The 25296-nt window shown below is 41.3% G+C and overlaps 1 protein-coding gene across 1 annotated transcript in view; it reads right to left on the bottom strand.

Annotated features, from left to right (window-relative positions):
• Positions 1 to 25296, bottom strand: part of RIGI (RNA sensor RIG-I) — a gene marked incomplete at both ends in the record, with an annotated part of 57045 nt that overhangs the window by 16325 nt on the left and 15424 nt on the right. The window contains 11 exons of the mRNA XM_080708951.1: positions 4822 to 4970; positions 6189 to 6324; positions 7701 to 7858; positions 10176 to 10280; positions 11801 to 11963; positions 13568 to 13826; positions 15037 to 15190; positions 15593 to 15700; positions 19578 to 19696; positions 22185 to 22336; positions 23710 to 23891. Of these exons, the coding sequence (XP_080565077.1) occupies positions 4822 to 4970; positions 6189 to 6324; positions 7701 to 7858; positions 10176 to 10280; positions 11801 to 11963; positions 13568 to 13826; positions 15037 to 15190; positions 15593 to 15700; positions 19578 to 19696; positions 22185 to 22336; positions 23710 to 23891 (1685 nt within the window). The remainder of the gene's footprint in view (positions 1 to 4821; positions 4971 to 6188; positions 6325 to 7700; positions 7859 to 10175; positions 10281 to 11800; positions 11964 to 13567; positions 13827 to 15036; positions 15191 to 15592; positions 15701 to 19577; positions 19697 to 22184; positions 22337 to 23709; positions 23892 to 25296) is intronic.

Here is a 25296-nt window from a genome sequence, read left to right as displayed (position 1 = left end):
TGGCCCCAGCACTGGCCTAACCCCTTGGCAGGCTCCTATCCCGGATTTGGAGGCCCCAGCACTGGTCATGCATCAAGGCAGGCTCTGATGCCGGCCTTGATGGCCCCAGCACCGGCCTAAACCCTCGGCAGGCTCCGATCCCGGCCTCGGAGAGCCCAGCACTGGTCATGCCTCACGGCAGGCTCCGATGCCGGCCTCACTGGCCCCAGCACAGGCCTAACCCCTCAGCAGGCTCTTATCCTGGCCTCGGAGGCCCCAGTACCGGCCTTGCCTCAAGGCAGGCTCCGATGCCAGCCTCACTGGCCCCAGCACCGGCCTAACCCCTCGGCAGGCTCCGATCCCGGCCTCGGAGGCCCCAGCACTGGTCATGCCTCAAGGCAGGCTCCGATGCCGGCCTCGCTGGCCCCATCACTGGCCTAACCCCTCGGCAGGCTCTTATCCTGGCCTCAGAGGCCCCAATACCGGCCTTGCCTCACAGCAGGCTCCGATGCCGGCCTCGCTGGCCCCAGCACCGGCCTAACCCCTCGACAGGCTCTTATCCTAGTCTCGGAGGTCCCAGTACCGGCCTTGCCTCAAGGCAGACTCCGATGCCGGCCTCACTGGCCCCAGCACCGGCCTAACCCCTCGGCAGGCTCTTATCCTGGCCTCGGAGGCCCCAGTACCGGCCTTGCCTCATGGCAGGCTCTGATGCCAGCCTCGCTGGCCCCAGCACCGGCCTAACCCCTCAGAGCAGGCTCCGGTCCCGTCCTCGGGGGCCCCAATACTGGCCTTGCCTCACGGCAGGCTCCGATGCCGGCCTCGCTGACCCCAGCACCGGCCTAACCCCTCAGCAAGTTCCGGACCCGACCTCGGAGGCCCTAGCACAAGCCTTGCCTCATGGCAGGCTGCAATGCTGGCCTCGCTGGCCCCAGCATCGGTCTAACCCCTCTGCAGGTTCCAATCCCGGCCATGGAGGCCTCAGTAGTGGCCTTGCCTCACAGCAAGCTCCGATGTCGGCCACTGGCCCCGGCGCCCGCCTAACCCCTCAGCAGGTTCCGATCACTGTCTCTTTGGTTATTATTTCAAAGGTTCCAGGTGTAATGTATCAGATCTCTGCCTCCCCCGAATATTGGCCACTGGCATTGCCACTGCCTCCACTGTTTCAAATCCTTCCCAGGCTCTTTTTCCACTCTGAATGTTGTCCAGTGTTCCTAAGCATGCGTGATGGTAGCATTCGACATTTGGTGTAATTTCTCCAAAAAAATAAAGTTGGTAAGATCCGGTTTCTGCTTCTCCTGAATACAAGTCTCCACCACCATCGCGGAGAACTCTTTCAACACCGCATTTCTCCTTGGTCTCCGCTAAACTCTCTCCTTATATGTGATGTCTGAGATTCTTAACAATATAGAGAAATAGCAGTCCTCTTTCACGGAGAATTTTTCCATAAGTTCCAGTGCATTTAGATAAGTTTTGTCTGCATCTCCAGTGTCCAGGCATCCATAACGGCTTTCTTACCTCCTCTCCGATATTTTTCTTTATCTTTTTCTGTTCTGGGCCCGGTTTCTCCAGGGGTCTGGCGTGCTACTCGCAGTTCGGCCCGGGGCCCAGAGTCCCGCGACCCGGGCCCCAGCTGGCGGAGAACTCTTTCAACACCGCATTTCTCCTTGGTCTCTGCTAAACTCTCTCCTTATATGTGATGTCTGAGATTCTTAACAATATAGAGAAATAGCAGTCCTCTTTCACAGCGAATTTTTCCATAAGTTCCAGTGCATTTAGATAAGTTTTGTCTGCATCTCCAGTGTCCAGGCATCCATAACGGCTTTCTTACCTCCTCTCCGATATTTTTCTTTATCTTTTTCTGTTCCGGGCCCGGTTTCTCCAGGGGTCTGGCGTGCTACTCGCAGTTCGGCCCGGGGCCCAGAGTCCCGCGACCCTGGCCCCAGCTGGCGTGCCCCGCGCGCGACCCCTGCCCAGAACCCAGCATCTTACTGGACCTGGTTTCTCCAGGGGTCTGGCGTGCTATGCGCAGTTCGGCCGGGACCCAGAGTCCCGCGACCCGGGCCCCAGCTGGCGTGCCCTGTGCTCGACCCCCACCCAGAACCCAGCGTCTTACTGGGCCTCTGAAAAAAAATTTGAAGTACCAAACAGAATAACAGCACAAAAAGTAATACTCAGGTATAAGCCTAACAAAATATATGCAGGATCTTGCCAGGCATGGTGACGCATGCTTGTAATCCCCGCACTTAGGAGGTGGAGACAGGAGGATTATGCAGGTTTGAAGCCAGCCTTGCTGGTTTAAGAGACCCTGTTTCTAAATAAAATATAAAATAGGTCTGGGAGTGTAGCCCAGAGGTAGAAGGGTTCCATCCCCAGTACTACCAAAAATATATATATACATATATATACATATATATACATATATATACATATATATACATATATATACATATATATACATATATACATATATATACATATATATGCATATATACATATATACACATATATACATATATGCATATATACATATATACACATATATACACATATATACACATATACACACATATACACACATATACACACACACACACACACACACATATATATATATATATATATATATCTATATATATATATATATATATATATGTCGTCTGATAAAAGAAACCAAGGAAAATGTGGCAGGTAGCCTCAGTGACCTCTACCTGCTGTATTCAAGTCCCAGGGTAATCCCCTCCTCTTGATTGTGAACTAGGCTCAGTAACTTCCTTCTAATGAATATGTGATGAGATATCTATCCCAAGAAAAAGTAATAAAATTGATAGGTTGGGTCCCCTCTCTGTCTTCTCATGGGACCCTGCAGCTGGAAAAAGAGGCCCTGGAGACCCAGAGCCCTGGAGCCCCAAAAGTGAGAAGCAGAGGTGGGGCAGACTCCAGATGTCTCAGAGGACCAGCATTCTCCTACCTTGCTAGCCCCCACCCCAAGACCAGCTACTTAAATACCCTAACTTCCTTTCTGAGGCTTGACTCTGCTGACTGATCAGCCCCCCACCTGCTAGAGCCAGCGAGATCTGGATCAGTCCACCGGGTAGCCAGGCCACCACTGGGGCCATCAAGAGTGGGATTGGTACTTGCAACACAGCATGCACAGAGAAATATCGCAGAAAATATAAATCAGATGCTTCCCCTAATCAGCAATAACTAGGAGGAAAGGGGCAACAGGAAGAGGTCGAGCTATAGAAAGGGCCCTATAGTGAAGCAACTAATGTGACCAATCAAAGGGTATGGAATAGTGGAGGACAGAACCTCTTTAAAACGCAGGAGGTACATAAACAAATGTATCAAAGTTAATCACCAAACAAGCATGTGATCGAGGGAGGGGGAGGGAATGGGACGGGGGCTGGATGAGGGCTGAGTGGATGATGTGTGCTTGTATATCCTCTCAAGTCTTGTACTCCAATGTGATTGATATATGACTACAATGCACCAATTAAAAATAAAAAAACAACAAAATTACAAAAATGATGGTGGCTTCCAAATTAGGCACTCTTTTTCTTCATCTCTCAGATCCTTACTCTAAGGGAAGCCAGTCACCATTCTGTGAGGACCCTGTAAACTTGGAAGCACGTCTTCAGAGGCCTTCTAGCAGCCATGGTAAGGGAGCTCAGAGGCTGACGTTCTCCCTAGATGCCTTGAGAGGTCTGCAGCCACGGCCAACACTATGTAGCTACAAGAGCAACCTTGAGCCAGACCTACCTAGTTGTTTCCAGATTCCTGACCCCTGGTAAGATAATAAATGTTTGTAGCCAGGCATGGTGGCATACATTTGTAATCCCAGCATTTGGGAGGCTGAGACAGGAGGATCGTGGCGGTTCGCAGACAGCCTCAGCTACTTAGTGAGGCACTTTGCAACTCAGTGAGACCCTGTTTCAAAATAAAGAATAAAAAATAGGGCTGGTGGTGTAGCTCAGAGGTAGAATGCCCCGGTTTCAATCCCCAGTACGCAGACAGCCTCAGCTACTTAGTGAGACACTTTGCAACTCAGTGAGACCCTGTTTCAAAATAAAGAATAAAAAATAGGGCTGGTGGTGTAGCTCAGAGGTAGAATGCCCCGGTTTCAATCCCCAGTACCACAAAAATAAATAAATAAATGTTTGTTTGTTTTCTAACACTAATTTTGGGGTAATTTGTACTCTGCAATAAATAAATAATATAGAAACCTTACATAATGAAGAGATATACTGTGGTCATGGGTCAGAGACTCAAGATTGTTAAGATGCAATTGCTCCCAACTTTATCTATGGATTCAATGTAACCCCAAATGAAATTGCAGCAGACATTTTCATAGATATGGACAGTTTGATTCTAAAATGTCAGAATCTAAAAAAAATTCATAAACCACAAAATGATAAACAATCAAGTTTTAAAATAGCAAAAACAAATCTGAACAGACATCCCATCCACCAAAAATAATATAGAGATGACTAAAGCATACAAAAGGTGTGGGACATAGTCATTAATTAAATGCAAACAAAATTCCTTGTGAGATACCATTACTGCATGCATAGAATGACTAGAATTTAAAAGTTTTTTTATTAAAGGTTCAAAAAGGATTAAGTGCTTAAACGCTACAGGTATCAGATCTTATAATCTAGGATGATTAAGAGAGTGAGATGTTAGTATAAGAATAAGCAAATAGATGAACAAAACAGAATAGAGAGCCCTGAAGCAGACACACACACATATGGATGCTTGGCTGCAGGGCAGGGAGGAAAGGGCCCTCTTTGCACCAAATGGAACTGACTCAATTTGTTACCCAAAGGAAAAAAGAAGGCTTACATCCACAAGTGCTCTGGTTTTCACAAAAAGAATGGTTCTTGTCTCTGGATTTAAGTGGTACTCTTCTTGTAAGATGAGGTAGAGATCTCTGAGTTTAGGATTCTCATTACTGGGATTCATAGAAACACTTTCTAGCTTCTCCAGCTTTTCTGCAAATGGAGAACACTTAGAAGTGGATTGTGAATTCTAAAAATTTAGAATACACTGTGACCTATAGTTCAGATAGTTCATTTCTCAATTTTTGGCCAAAATTTTCTAAGTAGTAACTGTCAATTTAAATTGGTACAAACTTTTAGGAAGGTGATTTGGCAGCATCTATCCAACATAAAAGTCATATGTCCTTTGATCCAGTAATTCTATACCTAGGAATTTGAGACATAGTTATATTTACAAAAGTATGAAAAAGGGCTCCAAAAATAGTTACAATTCTATTGTTTTGAATATAAAAGAAAAATATAAACTAGTCTAAATGCCCAACAATGGGAAACAGTTTAATACAGATCACAGACTATATTTTTATGTAAATATTATGTGGTTGTTAAAATCAATAAGGGAAAGACCTCAAAGATATATACTTTTTTTTTTTTGCAGTACTGGGGATTGAACCCAGAGGCATTCTACCTCCAAGTTACAACCCAGCCCAATTTTTTATTCTTTATTTTAAAAGAGTCTCAAAAGTTGTGGAGGACCTCACTAAGTAGCTGAGGCTGGTTGTAAACCTGCAATCCTCCTGTCTCAATGCCCCATGTACTGCTTCAAAGATAGTTTAGGTTAAAAATATCAAAATATAGAACAGCGTGTCTAGTATTATCTTATCTTTTAATAGAGATAGATATAAAAACTAGGCATGGTGGCACATGCTTGTAATCCCAGTACTGAGGAGGCTGAAACAAGAAGATTGCAGGCTCAAGAATAGCCTCAGAAACTTAACAAGATTTTCAACTAAGTAAATATTCTTAAAAACTAATTACTAAAAGTTAAACAAAAAGAATAACTGTGTAGGAAACATCCTAAATCCTATAATTTTCTCTTCTTCCAAATAGGTAATGGTTTAAGCAAAGAATATTTCCAAAGGTACTAGATTTTACTAAAACCAAAAAAATCTTACCAATTATAATACCGTTTGTATTCTCACTTTGGTGGTGCTCAGAATTGGACCCAAGGCCTCACACATGCTAGGCGCTACCATATTATCATTGAGCTATACCCCCAACCCCTATAATATATTCTTAAACTCAGGACAACTGCCTGAGCATAACCAAACTTATATATCCTAAATGCAATTCCATATATGTATGGTACCATATATGTATGGTAACTCGAGCTACCAGACTACAATTGGATCTCCCTCTGAATATAGCCCTCACCTTCAAACCTCCGGGTAAGATCTTGCTCAATCTCATCAAATGCTGCTGCACGGACATTGTTGAAGAAGTCTTTCAGGTAATCCAGAGCATCTTTCATTTGAGCATCCTCACTGATAATGAGGGCATCATTATATTTCTGTTCAAATTGAAAACTGAGATTCAGTAGGTATCCAATATCTAAATGCACTTGCTGTACTTAAGTTCAATTAGTAGCACTTAATAAGAAATTAAGAAAACTTCTCTCAAGTGTATTCCAATTAGGATTTTATAAGAGAAATGGCCCCTAATGTTTCTATAGTAGAACATTTGAGCCAAACAATGTCTTTGTAAAAATCTCTATTAAAAAAAATAAATAATAGAGCCGGGCATGGTGGCACACGCTTGTAATCCCTGCACTTTGGAGGCGGAGACGGGAGGATCGCGCAGGCTTGAAGCCAGCTGCTCTGGTTTAAGAGACCCTGTTTCCAAATTTTAAAAAAGTATAAAAATAGGTCTGGGAGTGTAGCCCGGAAGTAAAAAGGTTTCCAGGAACCCCAGTACCACCAAAAAAATAAAAAATAAAAATAAACAAAAATAAATAAAAAATAGAGCCGGGCGTGGTGGCACATGCTTGTAATCCCCGCACTTGGGAGGCTGAGATCAGAGGACCACATTTCGCAGACAGCTTCAGCTACTTAGTGAGGCTTCCACAACTTAGTGAGATCCTGTTTCAAAATAAAGAATAAAAAATAGCGCAGGAGGTGTAGCTCCAAGGTCAGATGCCCTGGGTTCCATCCCTAGAACCTCAAAAAAAAAAAAAAAAGAAAAATCTCAATTAGACAGAAATGTAATTTAGTTTGAATCACTTTGGAGTCTTTAATTCTACCTTGGAAAAGAAAGAGAAAACAATATGAAAATACTATCCTAAAAAGCAATAACAAAAGCAAGTAAACATCTTCATTAACTTGCATCAGGGATGAGCCATTCGACTCAGTCTCCAAAGGCTTTGCTAAATCTTCAATGCCCCTTTCAGAATGATGCTACTAAGCACCTACACCAAAGTTCATTTAAAATAATTAAATAGCACAAACACATGCTAACGGAAGGCATTTTCAAATGTGTTCTGTGGCACGAAAAGTGGAGTTGATGGGTGTTACTGCTGTTCCTTAACTTCTGGGCTAACCAGAGACTGGATTTCTGAGCACTGGGCTTAACCACAAGTAAGAAAACACAGGCCTCAGGACCCACTTATTATAGAGACAGCTGTCACTGTTCACCTATCTACAGTAATGTCTCTCAACATCAACCAGTTTTTTCCAACCCTGTCAAGTATGGGAACAGCCATGGCCAGGTTTCAGTCCTCTTGCCTCCACTGTTGTGTTTCAGAAAACAAAGATGATGCCAATGGGACAACTTTTAGAGTTTCCTTCATCTGAACCTTTCTAAAGGCCCTTAAATGAGCTCTTGGAAACAGGATGAGACACTCATACAGTTGCTAGAATTAAGATATGTCTTTCCAAAGAAGTAACGTACCCGCAAGTGTGAAGTGTACAAAAACATTGCTTTGCAAATCCTGCTTTCTTCCTCCTTGTCTGGCATTCGAAACACTGAGCACACTCTATGAACGCCAACAATCCATTGCTCATATTTCTGTGTTCCAAATTCCCTATTTTGAACTTGAAATAAGTTTCCTGGCGGAAAAAAAAAAGGCTTTTCACTATGCCATATGGTCAGTTGCTTAGGGTTGTAACATGCCTGGGCCCCTAGTTTTCTTCCTAATTCTCTGTAAATAGGGTCTTCCTCCTGAAATAGTCCAAGTGATTACTTACTGAGTACTTACTATCACAAGTACTAAGAATCATACCGCTTTATATTCTTAATTTCATTTCATTTTCATAACCTCAGAGGTAGACATTACATTTTACAGTTGAGAAAATTTTAAATTCAGAAAAGCTAGTCACTTGCCCAAAGTCACACAGCTAGTATGTGCAGAGAAGACAAGAATTCAAACCCCGAGTGTCTGACACCCAAGCTCTCCAAGATAGTTATGAGCTGGCCACTGAAGCAGCCTAGAGGTACAATGATGGACTTGAAAACATGTGATTTTGCCTTTTAAAATAAAGAAGCAGTGAGCAAAGGCCTCAGGGCTCAAGAGCATCCTCAGAGGAGGCAATACAAGAGCAGCAGACTCAGGACCCCTCATGGCCTGTACTGCGCGGCTGGGCCTGGGCCCTCGGGTCTGCAGAGCACGGTCACAGGTCAGGCGGAGCAGGCGCTGCAGAGAGGCTTGCCATGGCAGACCCTATGTGGCACCTCCTACGTGAAGCCAAGCATGGCGTCCATGCATGGGGAGTCAGGTGCGCTCCAGGCTCTGTAAAGGCTGCTGAGGATAAAAGGAGGAAGGCAAGGCAGCCCTGGCTTCAAGAGGCTTGGTATTCATCTATTATCACTTCTCTAGGGCTCCTCGGGATGAGCACAGTACAGTCAAATTCACAGGTGAGGAATGTATTTTGGGTTAAATGACTCCCCTCACCCCTTCTGTGTGTGTGTGGGGGGATGGGGTGTGTGTATAATGGGGATTGAACTCAGAGGTGTTCTACTACTCAGCTAAACCCCATCACCCCCTCTCTTTTTTTACACAAGGCTTCACTTAGTCACCAGGAGCTGGCCTCAATCCTCCTATCTCAGCATCCAAATTCTGGGATTACAGGTGTACACCACTGCATCTTTTTTTTTTTCTTTCCTGTCATACTAGGCATTCTACTCCCAAGCGACACCTCCAGCCTTATTTATGTTTTGTTTTATTTTATTTTATTTTATTTGTAATGGGGGTGGAATCTAGGGGCTTTCTACCTCCAGGATATACTCCCAGACATATTTTTATATTTATTTGGAAAACAGGGTCTCACTAAGATGGTGAGAACCTAAGTAGTAAGTCTGGCTTCAAACCTGCACAATCTTACTGTCTCAATCTCCTAATATCAGGATTAAAAGTGTGTGCCACAATACCTGGCCCTTATGTTTTATTTTGAAACAGGGTCTCACTAAGCTGAGGCTGGCATCAACCATCCTCTTTGCTCAACCTCTTAAATACTGAGATTATAGGCTTATACCATCACACTTGGCTTAAAATTTTATTTAAAAAAATAGGACTGAGGCTGTAGCTGAAAGGCAGAAGTCCCTAGATTTAATCCCTAGCAACATATGTACACACACACACACACACACACACACACACACACACACACACTCACAAAAGATCACCTGTAGGTTTGAATCCGAGCCAGCAGGGGGTTGATGGATTCAGTTCATATATTTATTTTGTGTGTGTGTGTGGTACTGAGGGTGGAACCCAGGTGCTTTTCTACCTTCAGGCTAGACTCCCAGACCAATTTTATACTTTATTTGGAAACAGGGTCTCACTAAGTTGCTGAGCGCCTCACTAAGTAGCTGAGGCTAGCTTTGAACCTGTGCGATCCTCCTGTCTCAGCCTCCCAAGTGCTGAGATTACAAGCGTGTGCCACCACACCTGGCAATTCAGTTCATATAAATGGGGGGGGGGGCAGGTGGAAAGCTAATTTAGAAGGTCAAGAAAGTGATAGATTTATTTAAGTGTGATATTTTATAGATATTCATGTCCAGATGGATCAACTTTGGATTTTAAAAGAAAATAAACCAGGTGCACAGTAACTTAGCAAGACTCTATTTCCAAATAACAAATTTAAAAAGGGCTTTGGGGGATAACTCTGAGGTAGAACACTCCTGGATAAGAAAGTAAAGAAAAAGAAAGAAAGACTAAAAAGAAAAAAAAAGTGTGATGAAATAAAGGACTTATAAAGCTAAAAAAAAATACCCTATAATTAAGAAAGTTCTTATCTGGAAATGACCCTGACATTATCAGAACAAAGGAGAAAGTGTAAAGACATGAGTGAATAGTATATGGCTATTCCCAAGTGTAGAAGATTCTAAAATGAGATTCATTTCACCCAGAGCCAGGGCAGAACTCACCAAGTTCCTCAGAGATATTCTTTGCCAGACACTCTGTCTCCCTCATCAGCTGGGATACGATGAGTTTAAATTCATTACTAGTCCGTGATTCCACTTTTCTGGAAACTAGAGCATCAAAGAAAAGTGGGTATTTTTCAGGAAAGACATCATAATTCAATGTAGATATTACCAAACTATTCTTGGTCTTCGTTACTTCTTTTGAAAACCTGGAGATCCCAAGCTCACTGACACATGGTCTAAATAACACAACAAATGCTCCAAAACCTTGTGCCAGTGTCCTACTGCTTACTGCACTGACTCTAACATTTACCTTTCATGGTCTGGGTCTGAGCCAGCTTCTCACCCACGCTCCCCGTGCTCTCCGCCCTGCCAGCCTGACCCCTCCTGTGCTGCAAGCACCTGTGCTTTGCTATCCTCCTCCCCACCCAGCCCCCAAGAGTGTTCACTTGGGTCTTCTTTCAGTAGAAATGTATTAACCACCTATTGTGTGCTATGTTCTGGTGATATTCAGTTGAAAAGAACACACCCAGGGCTCCACAGGGAGCCACCGCATTCTGAGGAGGGAGAGAGATATGCTGCCAAATTATCACATCTGGATTCTGTCATGTAAGTATACACAAGGTGTCTGGAGCACAGGGAAAGGCATGTCTACTTCAGGGGAGGCAGTGCTGTAGAGTAAAAGACCTGGGCATGTGTAAGGAGCCCAGTGGAATGCAACAGGGCTGAGTTGATGGGATTCAGGTGGAGATGAAGCTGAGAAGGCCAGAGCAAACATATTGTAAAAGAAATCCTATGCAATACTAAAGAGATCGGGTACCTTCTCTAAAGTCCTTACAGGTAGCTCCCGTGTAGGAGCTTAACTCTGCCCCACCCCCATATCATATGTATTTGTTTTGCCTTAAACTCACAGAGTCATATGCTGTTCAGAGAGCAAGAGTCAAGTCGTGTCCCTTTATACCTCTCACACCCTTGCAGGGTGAATATCATGATAAAGTCAATAAACAGCTGTCTGTCAGTATTATTATTATCATTATTATTATTGCAATATTAGGGATTGAACCCAGGAATAATCTACCGCCAAGTTATACCCCTGGCCCTTTTTATTTTGAGACAGGGCCTCATTAAGTTGTCCCAGGTTGGCTTCAAACTTGTGATTCCTCTGTCTGTCTCCCCAGTAGCTGGAATTAGAGGCATGCATCACCATGGCCAGCTTTATCAATCTTATTTTTAAAACCATATCCTGAACTTCTAAGGAGAGATATATAATGAGCTCAGTTAATTTCAACTACCTTGATCAGATACACATTTAAACAATGCTGACATGTAACCCCTGCCTCGGGCCTGGAGCACAGGGGAGGCACCACCTCACCCGCATTGCTACTGCCTTCATAAGGGTTTTATGGAGCTGAATGCTCCTTCCAGGACACTTCTGAGGTTCATCCATTGCTAGGGGCAAGTCCATTTAGGGAACAAGACTGGATATGTGACTATTTACCAAGTTTGAGGTTAAATCTTTTTTCCTAAACAGATAAGAAGTCAAATTTTAGTGTTCATCTAAATGGCCCTGAGCCAGGGTAGCAGAGAGTAACACAATCTCTAAGAGCTCACTGCTGAGTCCCACTTACATTTCTGTGGCTTATAGACAACTTCCTCCAGCTCTACCAAGTTGTCTTTGACTGTTGCTATCACCGATGCATCCAGAGAAGCACAGAGCTTACAGATATGAGACATGGCTTCTTCTGTAGTTTTGGCATCCCCAACACCCACGGAGGCAGTCAGCCCGATGACCTGCGAGGAGCATTCCAACAGTCATTCTCCTGACATTCTCTAGGATGCTGCAGATAGGAAGATCCCATTGGGCAAAGCACTGAACAAAGGCAGGAGCCACGGGTCATTGCCTAAGTACTAATCAGCAGAACTGAGACCCAGAAACCCTTTCAAGGCAGAGCTTCCCTGTTCTTTACCCCTGTGGCCCTGTGATGTGGAAAATGTCATACTGAAAAGGAATAGGGTCGAAATCAGATGCATGTCCATTCCAATTTCAGGTACCTTCCCATCACAAGTACTTTCAGTTCTCTGGAAAGTTGGAGAACAATGGTATTTAAAATGGTAAACTGGGCGTGGTGGCACACACTTTTAATCCCAGCATTTGGGAAGCTGAGACCTGAGGATCGCAGATTCACAGACCGCCTCAGCTACTTAGTGAGGCCCTCTACAACTCAGTGAGACCCTGTTTCAAAACAAAGAATAAAATATAGGACAGGGGCTGTAGCCTGGAGGTCGAATGCCCCTGGGTTCCATTCCCAGACCCTCAAAAATAAATAAATAAATAAATAAATAAATAAATAAATAAATAAATAATGGTAGCAGTGAGCCGGGCATGATGATGCATGCTTGTAATCCCTGCGCTTGGGAGGCTGAGACAGGAGGCTCTCACAGTTTCGAAGTCAGCCTCAGCTAGTGAGGCTTTCAGCAACTTAGTGAGACCCTGTTTCCAAATAAAGTATAAAATAGGTCTGAAAGTATAGCCCAGAGGTAGAAAAGCTCCTGGGTTCCATCCCCAATACCACAAAATAAATAAATAAATAAAAATAAAATGGTAGCTGTAAATACCATGTATAGGGAAAGAGAGAGACGGGGGAGGAAGTGGAGAAGCTCACCAAGAGTTGTGTGCATGTATGTCCCTATCACTCTCAACTATATTATGATGTGCACTAATAAAAATGTATAAAAATAAAATATAAAGCTGGGCATGGTGGCACACGCTTGTATTCCCAGTACTTGGGAGGCTGAGACAGGAGGATAGTAGGTTCAAGGTCAGCCTCAGCTACTTAGTGAGGCCCTTTGCAACTCAGTGAGACCCTGTTCTCAAATAAAGAATAAAAATAGGGCTGGGGGTGTAGCTCAGAGGTAGAATGCCCCTTGGTTCCATCCCTTGTGCCACAATAAAATATCATAAAAATAAAATATCATAACTGTGTAGATTCAGTAAGATAACTCCCTCCAACAGCCACAAAACAATTGTTGAGTAATTGACTAATCAGCAAGAAATCTAGTCAATACCAAAGTTATTCTATAAGAACAAACCTTAAATTGGTATGGAAGGGTTTTTTATTTGTTTGTTTTGTTTTGTCTTGTCTGTGGGTACTATACTAAACTTCTTTTAACCTGCACCTCCTAAATGGATAACTATCAAGGCTGGAGAACTTTATACAAAGGTATATCATAAATTAATGATTGTCAACCTTATTTGGACTCCCCATAAGACCAAGGGATTCTTCAATGCATCCCTCAGTTCTACACACACACACACACACACACACACACACACTGAGTAAACAGAATTTAGGAAGACTGTAGATCTTCTAGGAGTCCTCTGACTTTGGAGATACCTGGGGCAGCGGGTCTGAGGATCCTCCGAGTTTCTGATCTAGATAATTGAACATGATCATATTGTAGGGGTGGTGTTTATTGGTATTGTGGCATTCATCAAATATCATCAAAGTAAACACAGACAGCGATGGGACAGTTCTATTTTTAAGATTATTCACAAGAATCTGAGGTGTTAAAATGATGATGTCATTTTTCTCAATAGTCTGTTCCACTGGGACATTCTCGGCTGTTTCTCCAGAAATGCCTGTAACTCTGTACCTGGGAAACAACAGAAATTCCCATGACATTAATGAGCATGACATTAATGAGGACACAAAGATGAAGCATTAGAACAGAGCAGCAACTGATGAAGGTCTCCCTGAGTCCAGAGGACTATCTGGAGATGAGTTAAGTCCTTGGCACAGAACCTGATGGTACCAAGTGATCCATAAATGTAAGCTAGTTATAACTGATAGCAGTAGATATTATTCTTTCAAGTTGCTAAGGGAGAAAAGACTACTGAAAATAATGGCATATAAATTATAAAAGCATTAAAGAAGTTAAATATGCTATTTAAATGTCAAATTGAGCCTGGCAGAGTGGCACACGCCTATAATCCCAGTACTTGGGAGGCCGAGACATGTTCAAGGCCAGCCTTGGCAACTTAGCAAGACCCTCAACAACTTAACAAAACCATTTTGAAGTAAAAAATAAAAAGGGCTAGAGGCATAGCTTGGAGTAGAATGCCGCTGAATTCAATTTTTTTTAACTAAAAAAAATTTTTTAACTAAAAAGTAAAATATAAATATCAAATTGACCCAGGTGACATGCCTATAACCCTACTACTTAGGAGGCTGAGATGGGGAGGAGAGGGCAAATCACAGATTCAAGGCCAGTCTCAACAACTTAGTGAGATACTGTTTCAAAATAAAGAAGTTAGAAAAAGTATGAGGGTATAAAACATTTGGTGGTAGAATGTTCTGGGATTCAATCCCCAATACCAATTATCTCCAGTAGCAAAAAAAAAAAAAAAAGGCAAATTGATACACTAAGTCATTTATTCACTTTAAGAGAAAACAAGAAGGGCTTAGGATTTTTATGTATCTAAAAAAAAGATTTGAATTCATGAATGAATTATATCTAAATCATATCAAAGCCAAATCTATTAAAAATTTTAAACTCATGGCTTTATTTATTTATTTATTGGTGGTACTGGGGGTGGAACCCAGGGGCTTTCTACATCCAGGCTATACTCCCAGACCTATTTTATATTTTATTTGGAAACAGGGTCTCACTAAGTTGCTGAGAGCCTCACTAAGTAGCTGAGGCTGGCTTCGAACCTGCGCGATCCTCCTGTCTCAGCCTCCCAAGCGCAGGGATTACAAGCGTGCGCCACCACGCCCGGCTAAACTCATGGCTTTAAAGAAACAAAACAGAAAACACATTAGCTACATAAAGGTACAAAGAAGTTAGACTGACTTATACCTACCCAAGTCTTTCAAAATATTCCGAGAACACGGCCTTCTGCTGTTCATACACAGGAACATGATTAGCGAAGAAGACGACTTTCCCTTTTTGTCCTTGTGGAAAATTTTTTAGATGATGTTCACATATAAGAAGGGAAACAAAGGTTTTCCCACAACCTTTTAACATATAAGAAAAAAGAACACGTGTAACTAATATCATATTACGTATTTCTGTAGAAAGCTATTTCGTTTGGGGCTCTTTTGACAATACTGTGCTGACAGGCAGGTTAGTTGGTTATATGGATAACAACTGCAGAATTTAAACTGTGGCTAAGAAATACCAAGCTACTTCCTAAGGAACATGCACTCAAATAACAAAAACCAAAAGCAAAATAAAAGAAGACCTTTTTTCATGTCTCTTAAAATATATTGAGTCTGCATTAATAGAATGTTTTCCTAGAACAAGTGGAACAGAAAAACCTGAAACTTCCTTATTATAACAGTATTCAATAAAAGAAAAAAGGGCAAAGAGATGTATTTATGTATTATTTTATACATAAATAATGGCTATTGGCTTACCAGTAGGGGCGCATATTATTGTATTTTTTCCTTCTTTTGCAGGCAAAGCCAGCTCTAGTTGGTAATTTCTTGGTTTCAATGGGCTGTACAAATTAGTGTGAGGCACTTCTACAACACAGAAGGAACAAGAGCACCAAGCAGTTATTGCGCTGAGGAATTATGGCAGTCGCTAAAGTCTAGTGGACAGGAATTTGACTCAGGCAAGAAGGGCCTCTTTGAAAGGGCTTAGGATCTATCATCTTATTAACCATTCCAGCCTCTCCACTGACTTGAAGTACAGTGTTCTCTCTCAATGGCAAAGAGTCAGTAGCAAAAATATCATAATAAATTCTTTCTTAAACAATCATGGAAATCCAATGAAGAACAAGCAAAGGCACGAATGCCCTAATTCAGGGCAAGACAGGTGGCCACCAGCTACAAACAATGCCATATGGAACAAAACAACAAATCCCTGATTATTGAAAAAGACTAAACTTAATATTGAATTCTCAAATAAAATTTTTATTGAGAAATAACCATGTTCTTTTTTTTTTCTTTTGTAGTAGAGATTGAACCCTGGGGAATTCTACTTTCAAGCTACACCAGCAGTCCTTTCTTAAATTTTGAAACAGAGTCTTCCTATCCTTGAAACTGCAATCCTCCTATCTCAGCCTCCTCAGTCCTGGGATTACAGGTTTAATGCCAAATAACCATGTTTTTTAATTCTTCAGGCTCTCAAATGATACTTTCTCTAAATATAACCAAAGATTTTACTTTTTTTTTTTTTTATGTGGTACTGGGGATTGAATTCAAGGACAGCCTACCTCTGAGCTACACCCCCAGCCCAATTTTTTTCTTATTTGGGAACAAGGTCTCCATCGGTTGATGAGAGTCTCACTACTTGCTGAGGCTGCCCTTGAACTTATGATCCTCCTATCTCAGCCTCCCAGTACTTGGATTACAAGTGTGTGCCATTACACCCAGCTAAAGGTTTTAAAAACAACAGAGGCTCTAACAGGTAAGCATGCAGAAGATTAAGAACTAGAAAAGACTGGAAAAATCATCTAGTGAGTCTAACATGCCTATTTTAAAGAAAGAAAGGATTTCTTTCTCTTTTTGTGTGTGTGTGTGTGGTACTGGGGGTGGAACCGAGGGACTTTTCTACCTCCAGGCTATACTCCCAGACCTATTTTTATACTTTATTTGGAAGTTGCTGAGAACCTCACTAGGTTGCTGAAAGCCTCACTAAGTAGCTGAGGCTGGCTTCAAACCTGTGCGATCCTCCTGTCTCGGCCTCCCAAGTGCTGGGATTACAAGCATGTGCCACCATACCTGGCAAAAGAAAGGATTTCTAAAAAGTTCAGAGAATTAACTTTGATTAAGACATTAAGGATATTTACATGTCAGAAATATTGACAGCATGAACAGCCACTGATTATTTATATGAGAATGACTTGTATCATTCATTTGTAAAAGAAATCTATCAGTTTTTTTTTTATGATTTTAACCTCTTAAATAAAGGTCAAAATCTAACACTGCTCTCCATTTTCCTTCCTGATAGCATTTTGTAAAGAACTTCCTATTCTGGCATAATATGCAACCTCCACAAAACAGTCAGGAGATCAGCGTGATGTTACACACCTGTAATCCTAGTACTTGGGAGGCAGGTTCAAGGGCAGCCTCAGTAATGTAGCAAAACTCTCAGTAAACTAGCAAGACTCTGTTTCAAAACAAACACTAATAAATTAGGGCCGGGGGTATAGCATGGAGGTAGAATATTCCTGGGTTCAATCCCCAGTAACACCACCAAAAAAAAGACAGTTATGAAAATGTTACAAGAAACATAAGGGTGCCTTCCAGGGCCATAGCTCTCGTTGTGTGAATGAGACAAGGAGCTCCTCTCGGAGGACACAGCCTCTCCACATGTTGTTTGGGACACAGCACAGACGGGATCACAGCCAGGCACATTTGTGCAGTGCACATACCTCTTCGACTTGCATGGCTGCCCTGAGATCCTGGATAAAACTGAGCAAGTGATTCACAAAGTAAAAAGTAGTCTTTTAGAAAGCAAAGCTTCCTTTGGATTTCATAAACCTGAGGTTCTGAGAGGGATCTATTTGCATTTTCAATGTAGTCATGTACATAATTTCTTGGTAAAAGCAGATTTAAAAAATATAAGTAGCTATCACGGGAGAAGAAAAAAATGCCAATTATAACACATCTATTTTAACATAAATTATGTTTTCTTTCTTATTTTTCCTTAAAAACACTCTCAGAAAGCTTTGACTTTGGGGACTGCAAAACAAGTCTCATACAAAATTGCAGATACCAGAAAAAGCCACGCCCTCTCGGCATCTGCATGTAAATTCTTATTCATGCAGTCCATAGGCAAAATCTCAACGTGAGAAATAAGCCCCGAGAAAAGGTGTGGTCGCTGGCCAAAAGCATTCTCCACTTTTAGATATTCTTTCATAACTATTATTCTTCTAGTATTCTTTTAACTCTCTATACGAATTGCTCTGGTGATGTGAGATCAGGACTATGAAAGAAATTGAGTCCATGGAAATAAATTCTCTAATAATTTGTCTAAACGCCCTTGGCTCTGCTCAATAGTAATGAAAAAACTGGCCAGAACTCAGATGCTGTGATAAGCATTCCAGCTGCAGCAATCACAAATGGTCTCCGACCCTCATTCCTATCACTAACTTAGGTTAAGCCATTAACTCCGGTATAACCGGTAGCTCAGTTTAAGGTAACTCTGTTTACCCTTGAGATCCTGCCTAGAGACAGAGAAGATAAAACTTTGTGTGTGACTTCAAAGCAATTTAGTTTATGAACAACTTAGTTGCCCAAATACAATAGAGCCGAAGGAAAAGATTGTTGACTTTTACGCCCAGTATGAGCATTCCCCGAGACAGAGAGACTGGCCGCATGGTTAGAAATGAATATGACGAAATAAAGGACAGATGTTCTAAATATATATGTATGAAGGAAAGGAAATACCGTAAGAGTAAAAAAAGCATTTTTGCATGAAGAAGAGCTTATCATAAGAACGCCCCAACAGGGAAAGAAAGGAATTAGAAAGTTAGAAGCAGGTTGCAGAGAGTTTGTGACAGGGAAATGGATTATTAAAGATAAATAGGCTTTTAATAGGCTTGTTGTCTAAAGAAGAGTGTTCAGCAGTTAAGGAAATACATCTGACAACTAAATCCAAGAACTTCATGGTGTTGTTTGTGGTGTTTTGTCTGCCAAACTGTGTTGTGAGTTTGCTTAAGCTTTCAGATTTAGAAGGTAAGATGCCAACACCTGAAGAAACTCTATCACATCCACCTGAATCACCACATCTCCCCACACTTGCTATATGAACTGAGCCCAAAAGATGGAAAGTTCCAAGAAAGTTAAAGAAGATTCCCCAAGAAGCCTCCAAGCCTTGGGCATGCCCGTTTCTTCTGGAAGATTGCCCTTTGGAACTGCTTGTCTGCAAGATCTGGGAGAGGATCCGGAGTTAATCTCTTGAAAGCCAAAAGCCAGCTGAAAACCGGACTAGTTTTTTTACCTTTGTTTACGTGTCATTCACTATTGTTTCACAATGATTGCATTCGCTTCCTTTTCTCTTACTATTAACTTTACTGGTGAAGGGTATAAATTTTTCGGGGTTCTTGTAATAGTGTCATTGGCTCAAGAAGCCTTTGTCCATATCAGATTCTTTCTAGAGAGCGCCGTCACTAGGAACTCTTAGTTCCTAGAAAGGAAAGAATCGCTGCAGATGAGAGGCTGCAGTACTTCACTCTAATCCTTCCCCATCTTTGCTGAGACTCTCGACCGTGAGTGGACTCGCACCCCAATTAGACTGAGCTTGTCCGCAACACAAAATACCTGCAGGAAAACTATATTTTCAGGGATTATTTTCTATAGTTGTTAATAGAGAATTTTTTCTGATCATCGTGTAGAGTACCAAAATACCTGCAGAGCACCATCACATGAAAGGATAAACCATGCTGGGTACCTGGAGGAGGACGGGGATTCTCACTAAGTGTCAGGTTTTCTGGATCTTCCTGGTAAGTGATCTGTATGTCAGAAGTTTCCATACTATCATTCTCAAGATCTTGCATTTCAACACCTTTTCCACCATCATAAGATAAAAAAAAGAAGAAGAACAACTTAGAATCTTAACATGATCTGGTTACAGTATGGATTGGGAAAGCCCAACAAAGTCATGACACTGAAATTTTAAATTTTCATTAATATTTCTCACAACCATATCCCTGTTTCTTTTCTTTTTTTATTTTTGGGAAGGGATACTGAGGACTGAACTCAGAGGTACTCTACATCTGAGCTATACCCTGAGCCCTATTGAATTATTTTTTATTTTTTATGGTGCTGAAGATGGAACCCAGGGACATTCTACCTCGATCCACACTCCCAATCCTATTCTTTATTTTTTATTTTGAAACAGGGTCTCACTGAGTTGCAAAGTGCCTCACTAAGTAGCTGATGCTACCCACAAACTGCTGGCTTCCTGTCTCAGCCTCCCAAATCCTGGGATTACAAGGGTATGCCACCACACCCAGTTTAAATTATTTTTATTTTGAACCAGGTACTGAGACTGGCCTTAAACTTGTGATGATTCTGTCTCAGCCTCCCAAGTACCAGGACTATAGTCATGCACCACTGCACCTAGTTCCCTTTCAATGCTTAAAACAATCAAAAGAAGCCAGGTGTGGTGCAAGCTTGTAATCCTAGCATTTGGGAGGTGGAATCAAGAGGTTCAAGGTTTGTAGCTGGCCTCAGCTACTCAGTGAGGCCCTTGCAACTCAGTGAGACACTGTTTCAAAATAAAGAATAAAAAATAGGGCTGGGGGTGTAGCTCGGAGATAGAATGCCCCTGAGTTCCATCTCCAGTACAGCAAAAAAAAAAAAAACTCATATTGAATTTGAATTCTCAATTTGATGTTTGAACATATCATTTACAGCTAGCAACTTCAGAAGCATTTGAAAAGCAAGGGTTGAGCTGGGCGTGGTGGCACATGCTTTTAATCCCAGCATTCAGGAGGCTGAGACCTGAGGATTGCGTCTCGCAAACAGCCTCGGCCACTTAGTGAGACCCTTCGCAACTCAGTGAGACCCTGTTTCAAAAGTAAAAAAGACTAAAAAACAGTGCTGGTAGTGTATAGCTCAGATATAAAAATGCCCCTGGGTTCCATCCCCAGTACTGTAAAAAAAAAAAAGAAAGAAAGAAAAAGAAAAGAAAGAAAGAAATAAAATAGAAAAAAGAAACTCAAGTGTCATGTGTTTTCTCTCATATGTGGAAACTAGAAAAAGGGAAAAGGGATTTTATGATAATTAGGAGAGACCAGTAGAGTACTAGAAGACTGAGAGAATGAAAGGGGAATAACAGAAAGAAAACAGATCATATAACACCATGTGCATCTGTGAATGTTTCACTATGAATCTAACATGCACAGGGAGGGAGAAGGGGAGAGAAATGGGGAAAGAAACAGACCACAAAATGTTAATGTGCATATGCATGTATCATTATGAATCTCACTATCATGCACAATTACAATGCACCAATAAAAACTCATAAATGGCCAGTGCTTGGGAGGCTGAGACAGGAGGATCCCTGGTTCGCAGCCAGCCTCAGCTACTTAGTGAGGCCCTCCACAACTTAGTGAAACCTGTTTCAAAATTCAAGAAGAATAAAAAATAGAGCTGGGGGTTTAAAATAACTCAGAGGTAGAATTCCCCTGAGTTCAAGCTCCAGTACTGACACACACACACACACACACACACACACACACACACACACTCATAAAAATGAAAAAAATAAAAGTAAAAAGAAGTACAAATAAATAAATTTGGGGGGACGTGAAACTTGAGCTCCTGTTGAATCAGAATCTACATCTTAACAAGGCCTTCAAGGGATTGATAGGTACTTAAAGAAGAGAAGCTTGATCTAGCAGACACTCTTGCCTTCTATCTTTGATTCCTGGCCTGAGAAATTAGATGTATGTTTGTCAGTTTCAAAAATAATTTATAATCTAAGGAAGCCTAGGTGAAACTAAGACTAGACACTCAGATGTTTACCAAACTCAGCTCTTAAGCAAGGCTCTGAGAAGACGTTAGCTTTAGGAAGCCAAATGAAGCACCAGACAATCACATGAATTCTTCTTTCACCCCTGCTCCATTTGGCTGAAGATAGCTTCTAGGTGAGAGAACCAGGCAATGTCTACTCTGAAAAGAAGTAAGTCCTGGAGTTGAACCTTCAACTCTAGAATTCTCAAGCTCTTTCTTTGATAACTTAAACTCAGACTGGCAGCACACACTCTGTCTTCCCCCAATTCTTTGGGCCAGATGGGCTAATTTTGTGTGACAGCAGTTGGCCTTGGTACATTTTTAGGAGTTATATACAACCAAACTAATTTCAAAGGCAAGTAGCCACCTCCCGCCACCCAGAACTCAGTTCTGTGCAGATCTCTTACTTGAGAGATATCTGAAGGGAAAACTGCACGTAAACACAGATGGGCAGGGGTGAGGGAAGCCCGAGACAGGACAGTGAGGGGCACAGCATGTTCCCTCTCCCCGCTCCTTCAGAGCTCTCCCTTGGAATTACCTACCTTCACCTACAGTCCACAGTTCATAGAGCTTATTCTCTTCTTTCTCCAAAGCAAGTTTCAAGATCTTGGGCCAGTTCTCCTTGTCTGATCTAAGAAGGCATTCAACCATTTTCTCGGCACCTGCCATCATTCCCTTATTAGAGCAAATCTGAGCAGGAAAAAAATGGAATTTATTGATCAGTAATTCCCAAAGTTTTCTTTGTATCAGTTTTCACTGGAGAATTAGAAATTTAAGCACTGTCTCATTTTAAGTCATTATAAATTAAAGTTTAAAAGATACTAGTTACCATCTTTTTTGTCCCATTCAACCTACTTTCCCTCCCTCCCTTCCTTCCTTCCTTCCCTGAGGATTGAACCAGGGGTATACTACCTCTAAGCTATACCCCAGCCCTTTTTGTAAATTTTAAAACAGGGTCTCATTAAGTTGCTTAAGGACCTCGCTAGGTTGCTGAAGCTGTCATCAAACCTATGACCTTCCTGTCTCAGCCTCCTAAGTATAGGAATTACAGGTATGTGCCACCACATTTTGCTCAACAACACCTGGCTCAACACTGACTTTTTTTTTTTTTTTGGTGCTGGGGATTGAACTCAGGGGCATTCTACTTCCAAGCTATATCCCAAGACCACCAGACCTTTTTTTACTTAGAAACAGGGTCTCAAAAAGTTGCTAAAGCTGGCTTCAAACCTATGATCCTCCTATCTCAGCCTCCTGTCTCAGTGTCCCAAGTACTTGAATTATAAACATGTACCAGCCAGGCTCAACAATAACTTTTAAGATGCTCTTTATCTTTGTCCTTCAAATGTGGTATTATGTCAAGGCAAGCCTTCTCGCCTCTTCTGATTTCTTATACCTAACATCATAGCTATATTAGGAAAAAACTTAAAAATTTGACAACCATTCAAAGCATGGATACATTGGCACAGAGGGATATATGGAAGGATATAATAACAAAAAAATTTTTAGGATAAAGGGATTTATATGAGTTTTTAAATTAATCATAATTAAAATTTTTACATGCATATTATATGCCAGGCTTATGTAAGCATGTTCTATATATTATCTCATATAATCCTTATAAAAACAGTATACTAATAAGGTACTATAATTATTCCCACATTATGCATGAAGAAACATATGCTTACAGAAGTGAAGTGTATAGGACCACACTGCTAGTAAGTGATTAAGATAAAATTTCAACAAATTTATCTGTGTCCAGAGCCTAGCTTAACTGCTAGTCTGCCTTTTTTTTAATTTGCTGAACTGTTCAATTTTAGTTAAATTTGCATAAAGCATTATTCAGAAAAGCAATTATAAATGAAAATAGGTCAAACTTGAAAAAGTTGTGACATAAAAATGACTCAGTTCACATTAAGAGTACTATTCTAGGTAATTATGCCTTAGATATGAGGGCTTTTGTGAGTTTCAATTATCTTTCTTAGGTCCAGGGAAGTCTAGAAAACAGAAGGCATTTCGAATATTCTAATTATTCCCTCCAAATTTGATATTTTATGTTAACTTACCTGTAAAATTTCCTCGCGTTCCTGACTAATTAAACATTCAGCTATCTCAGGAAGAATATCTGTTGGAACTACTGTAGCTTTAAAATGTGGTTGTAAACGTCTTAAAAGTGACCTGTGCTCCTCTAACTTTTCAATTTTTCTAAAATCCCAACTTTCAATGGCTTCATGAAGGCCAGAATAACCTGAAAAGAAAGAAAATGAGAACCTTTAGGAAACAAACAAAAAATGCTTTGACAGTATCCTCAGAATCATATCAAGGCTTTGACAATATCCTAGAACTCAAGAACACCTGTAAGTTACCTCAGTTACTAAAGACTTTTCAAAGAAAATTCATCTTAGGCACCCAACAGCTTAGGAATTCTAACAACATTTATTATCTTTCAGGAGAGAATAGTAAGAACAAATATGATGTCTGTAAATGGAGAGAAAACAAAAAACAAATAAAAAGCCTAAGAAGTGTGCTGGATATCCCACAGTCAGCAAAAAGGGCCACTGATGAAAATATGCATGCATGTCAATTGTACACCACTCATTTTCAGAAAATCTCAACTGTGTTCTTACAGTGACAGTTCTGCAGCATCTACATTTAACTTTTAGAACATTTATCATTATAATTGAGGTTTATTCTATGTGAGATTAAAAGGCATTTCTTTAATCTTTTTGTTACGGTGGTTGTTTTATGGTACTAGAGATTGAACTCAAGGACATTCTACCTCTGAGCTACATCCCCAGCCTTATTTTATATTTTCTTTGTTTTTGTTTTTGTTTTTGCGGGCCTGGGGATGGAACTCAGGGGCATTCGACCACCAAGCTATACCCCTTGCCCTATTTTGTATTCTTTAATTACTTATTTTTTGGTGGTACTGGGGGTCGAACCCAGGGGCTTTTCTACCTCTGGGCTATACTCCCAGACCTGTTTCATATTTTATTTGGAAACAGGGTCTCACTAGGTTGCCTCTTATATGTCCTGTTCTAGGTTTTTCATGTATGTTCTCTCATAGTTTACTGAAAGAAAATTATACTTTGGCTTCTTTGACAAATAAGTAAACTAGAGAATCAGAGAAGCAATGTAATTTGGCTAAAATTCTGCTTAACAGTAAATGGAGCCGGGCGTGGTAGCGCACGCTTGTAATCCCTGTGCTTGGGAGGCTGAGACAGGAGGATCGTGCAGGTTCGAAGCCAGTCGTGCACTGGCTTAGGAGACCCTGTTTCCAAATAAAAATGTAAAAATAGGTCTGGGAGTGTAGCCCGGAGGTAGAAGGGCTTCCAGGAATCCCAGTATTGAAATTTAATGTCTGATCTCACATTTCAGTGTTACAGTATGGCAAACTACCTCAAAACAGAACCACTGATCAGTCCATGCAGGTTCTAGCTCTAGCTTTTCTATTACTTAGATGGTGACACTAGGCAAACCACTTCTCTAGGCCTTGGTTTCCCATGGAGAAAAGAGTAGCTAGGCTAGGTGGTTTCTAAGATCTCTTTCATCTCCCAATAAGACTGACGCTATATGCTATGGACAATAAAGACCAAAAAACACATTGCAGCTTTTAAAACAAAAATTTTTAAATTATGTAATAGTGACATATG

The sequence above is a fragment of the Muscardinus avellanarius genome (genome assembly GCF_963383645.1).
Source record: "Muscardinus avellanarius genome assembly, chromosome: 13".
Classification (NCBI taxonomy): domain Eukaryota; kingdom Metazoa; phylum Chordata; class Mammalia; order Rodentia; family Gliridae; genus Muscardinus; species Muscardinus avellanarius.
The sequence above is the reverse complement of the archived record's forward strand: the minus strand, read 5'-3'. Positions and strand labels throughout refer to the sequence as shown.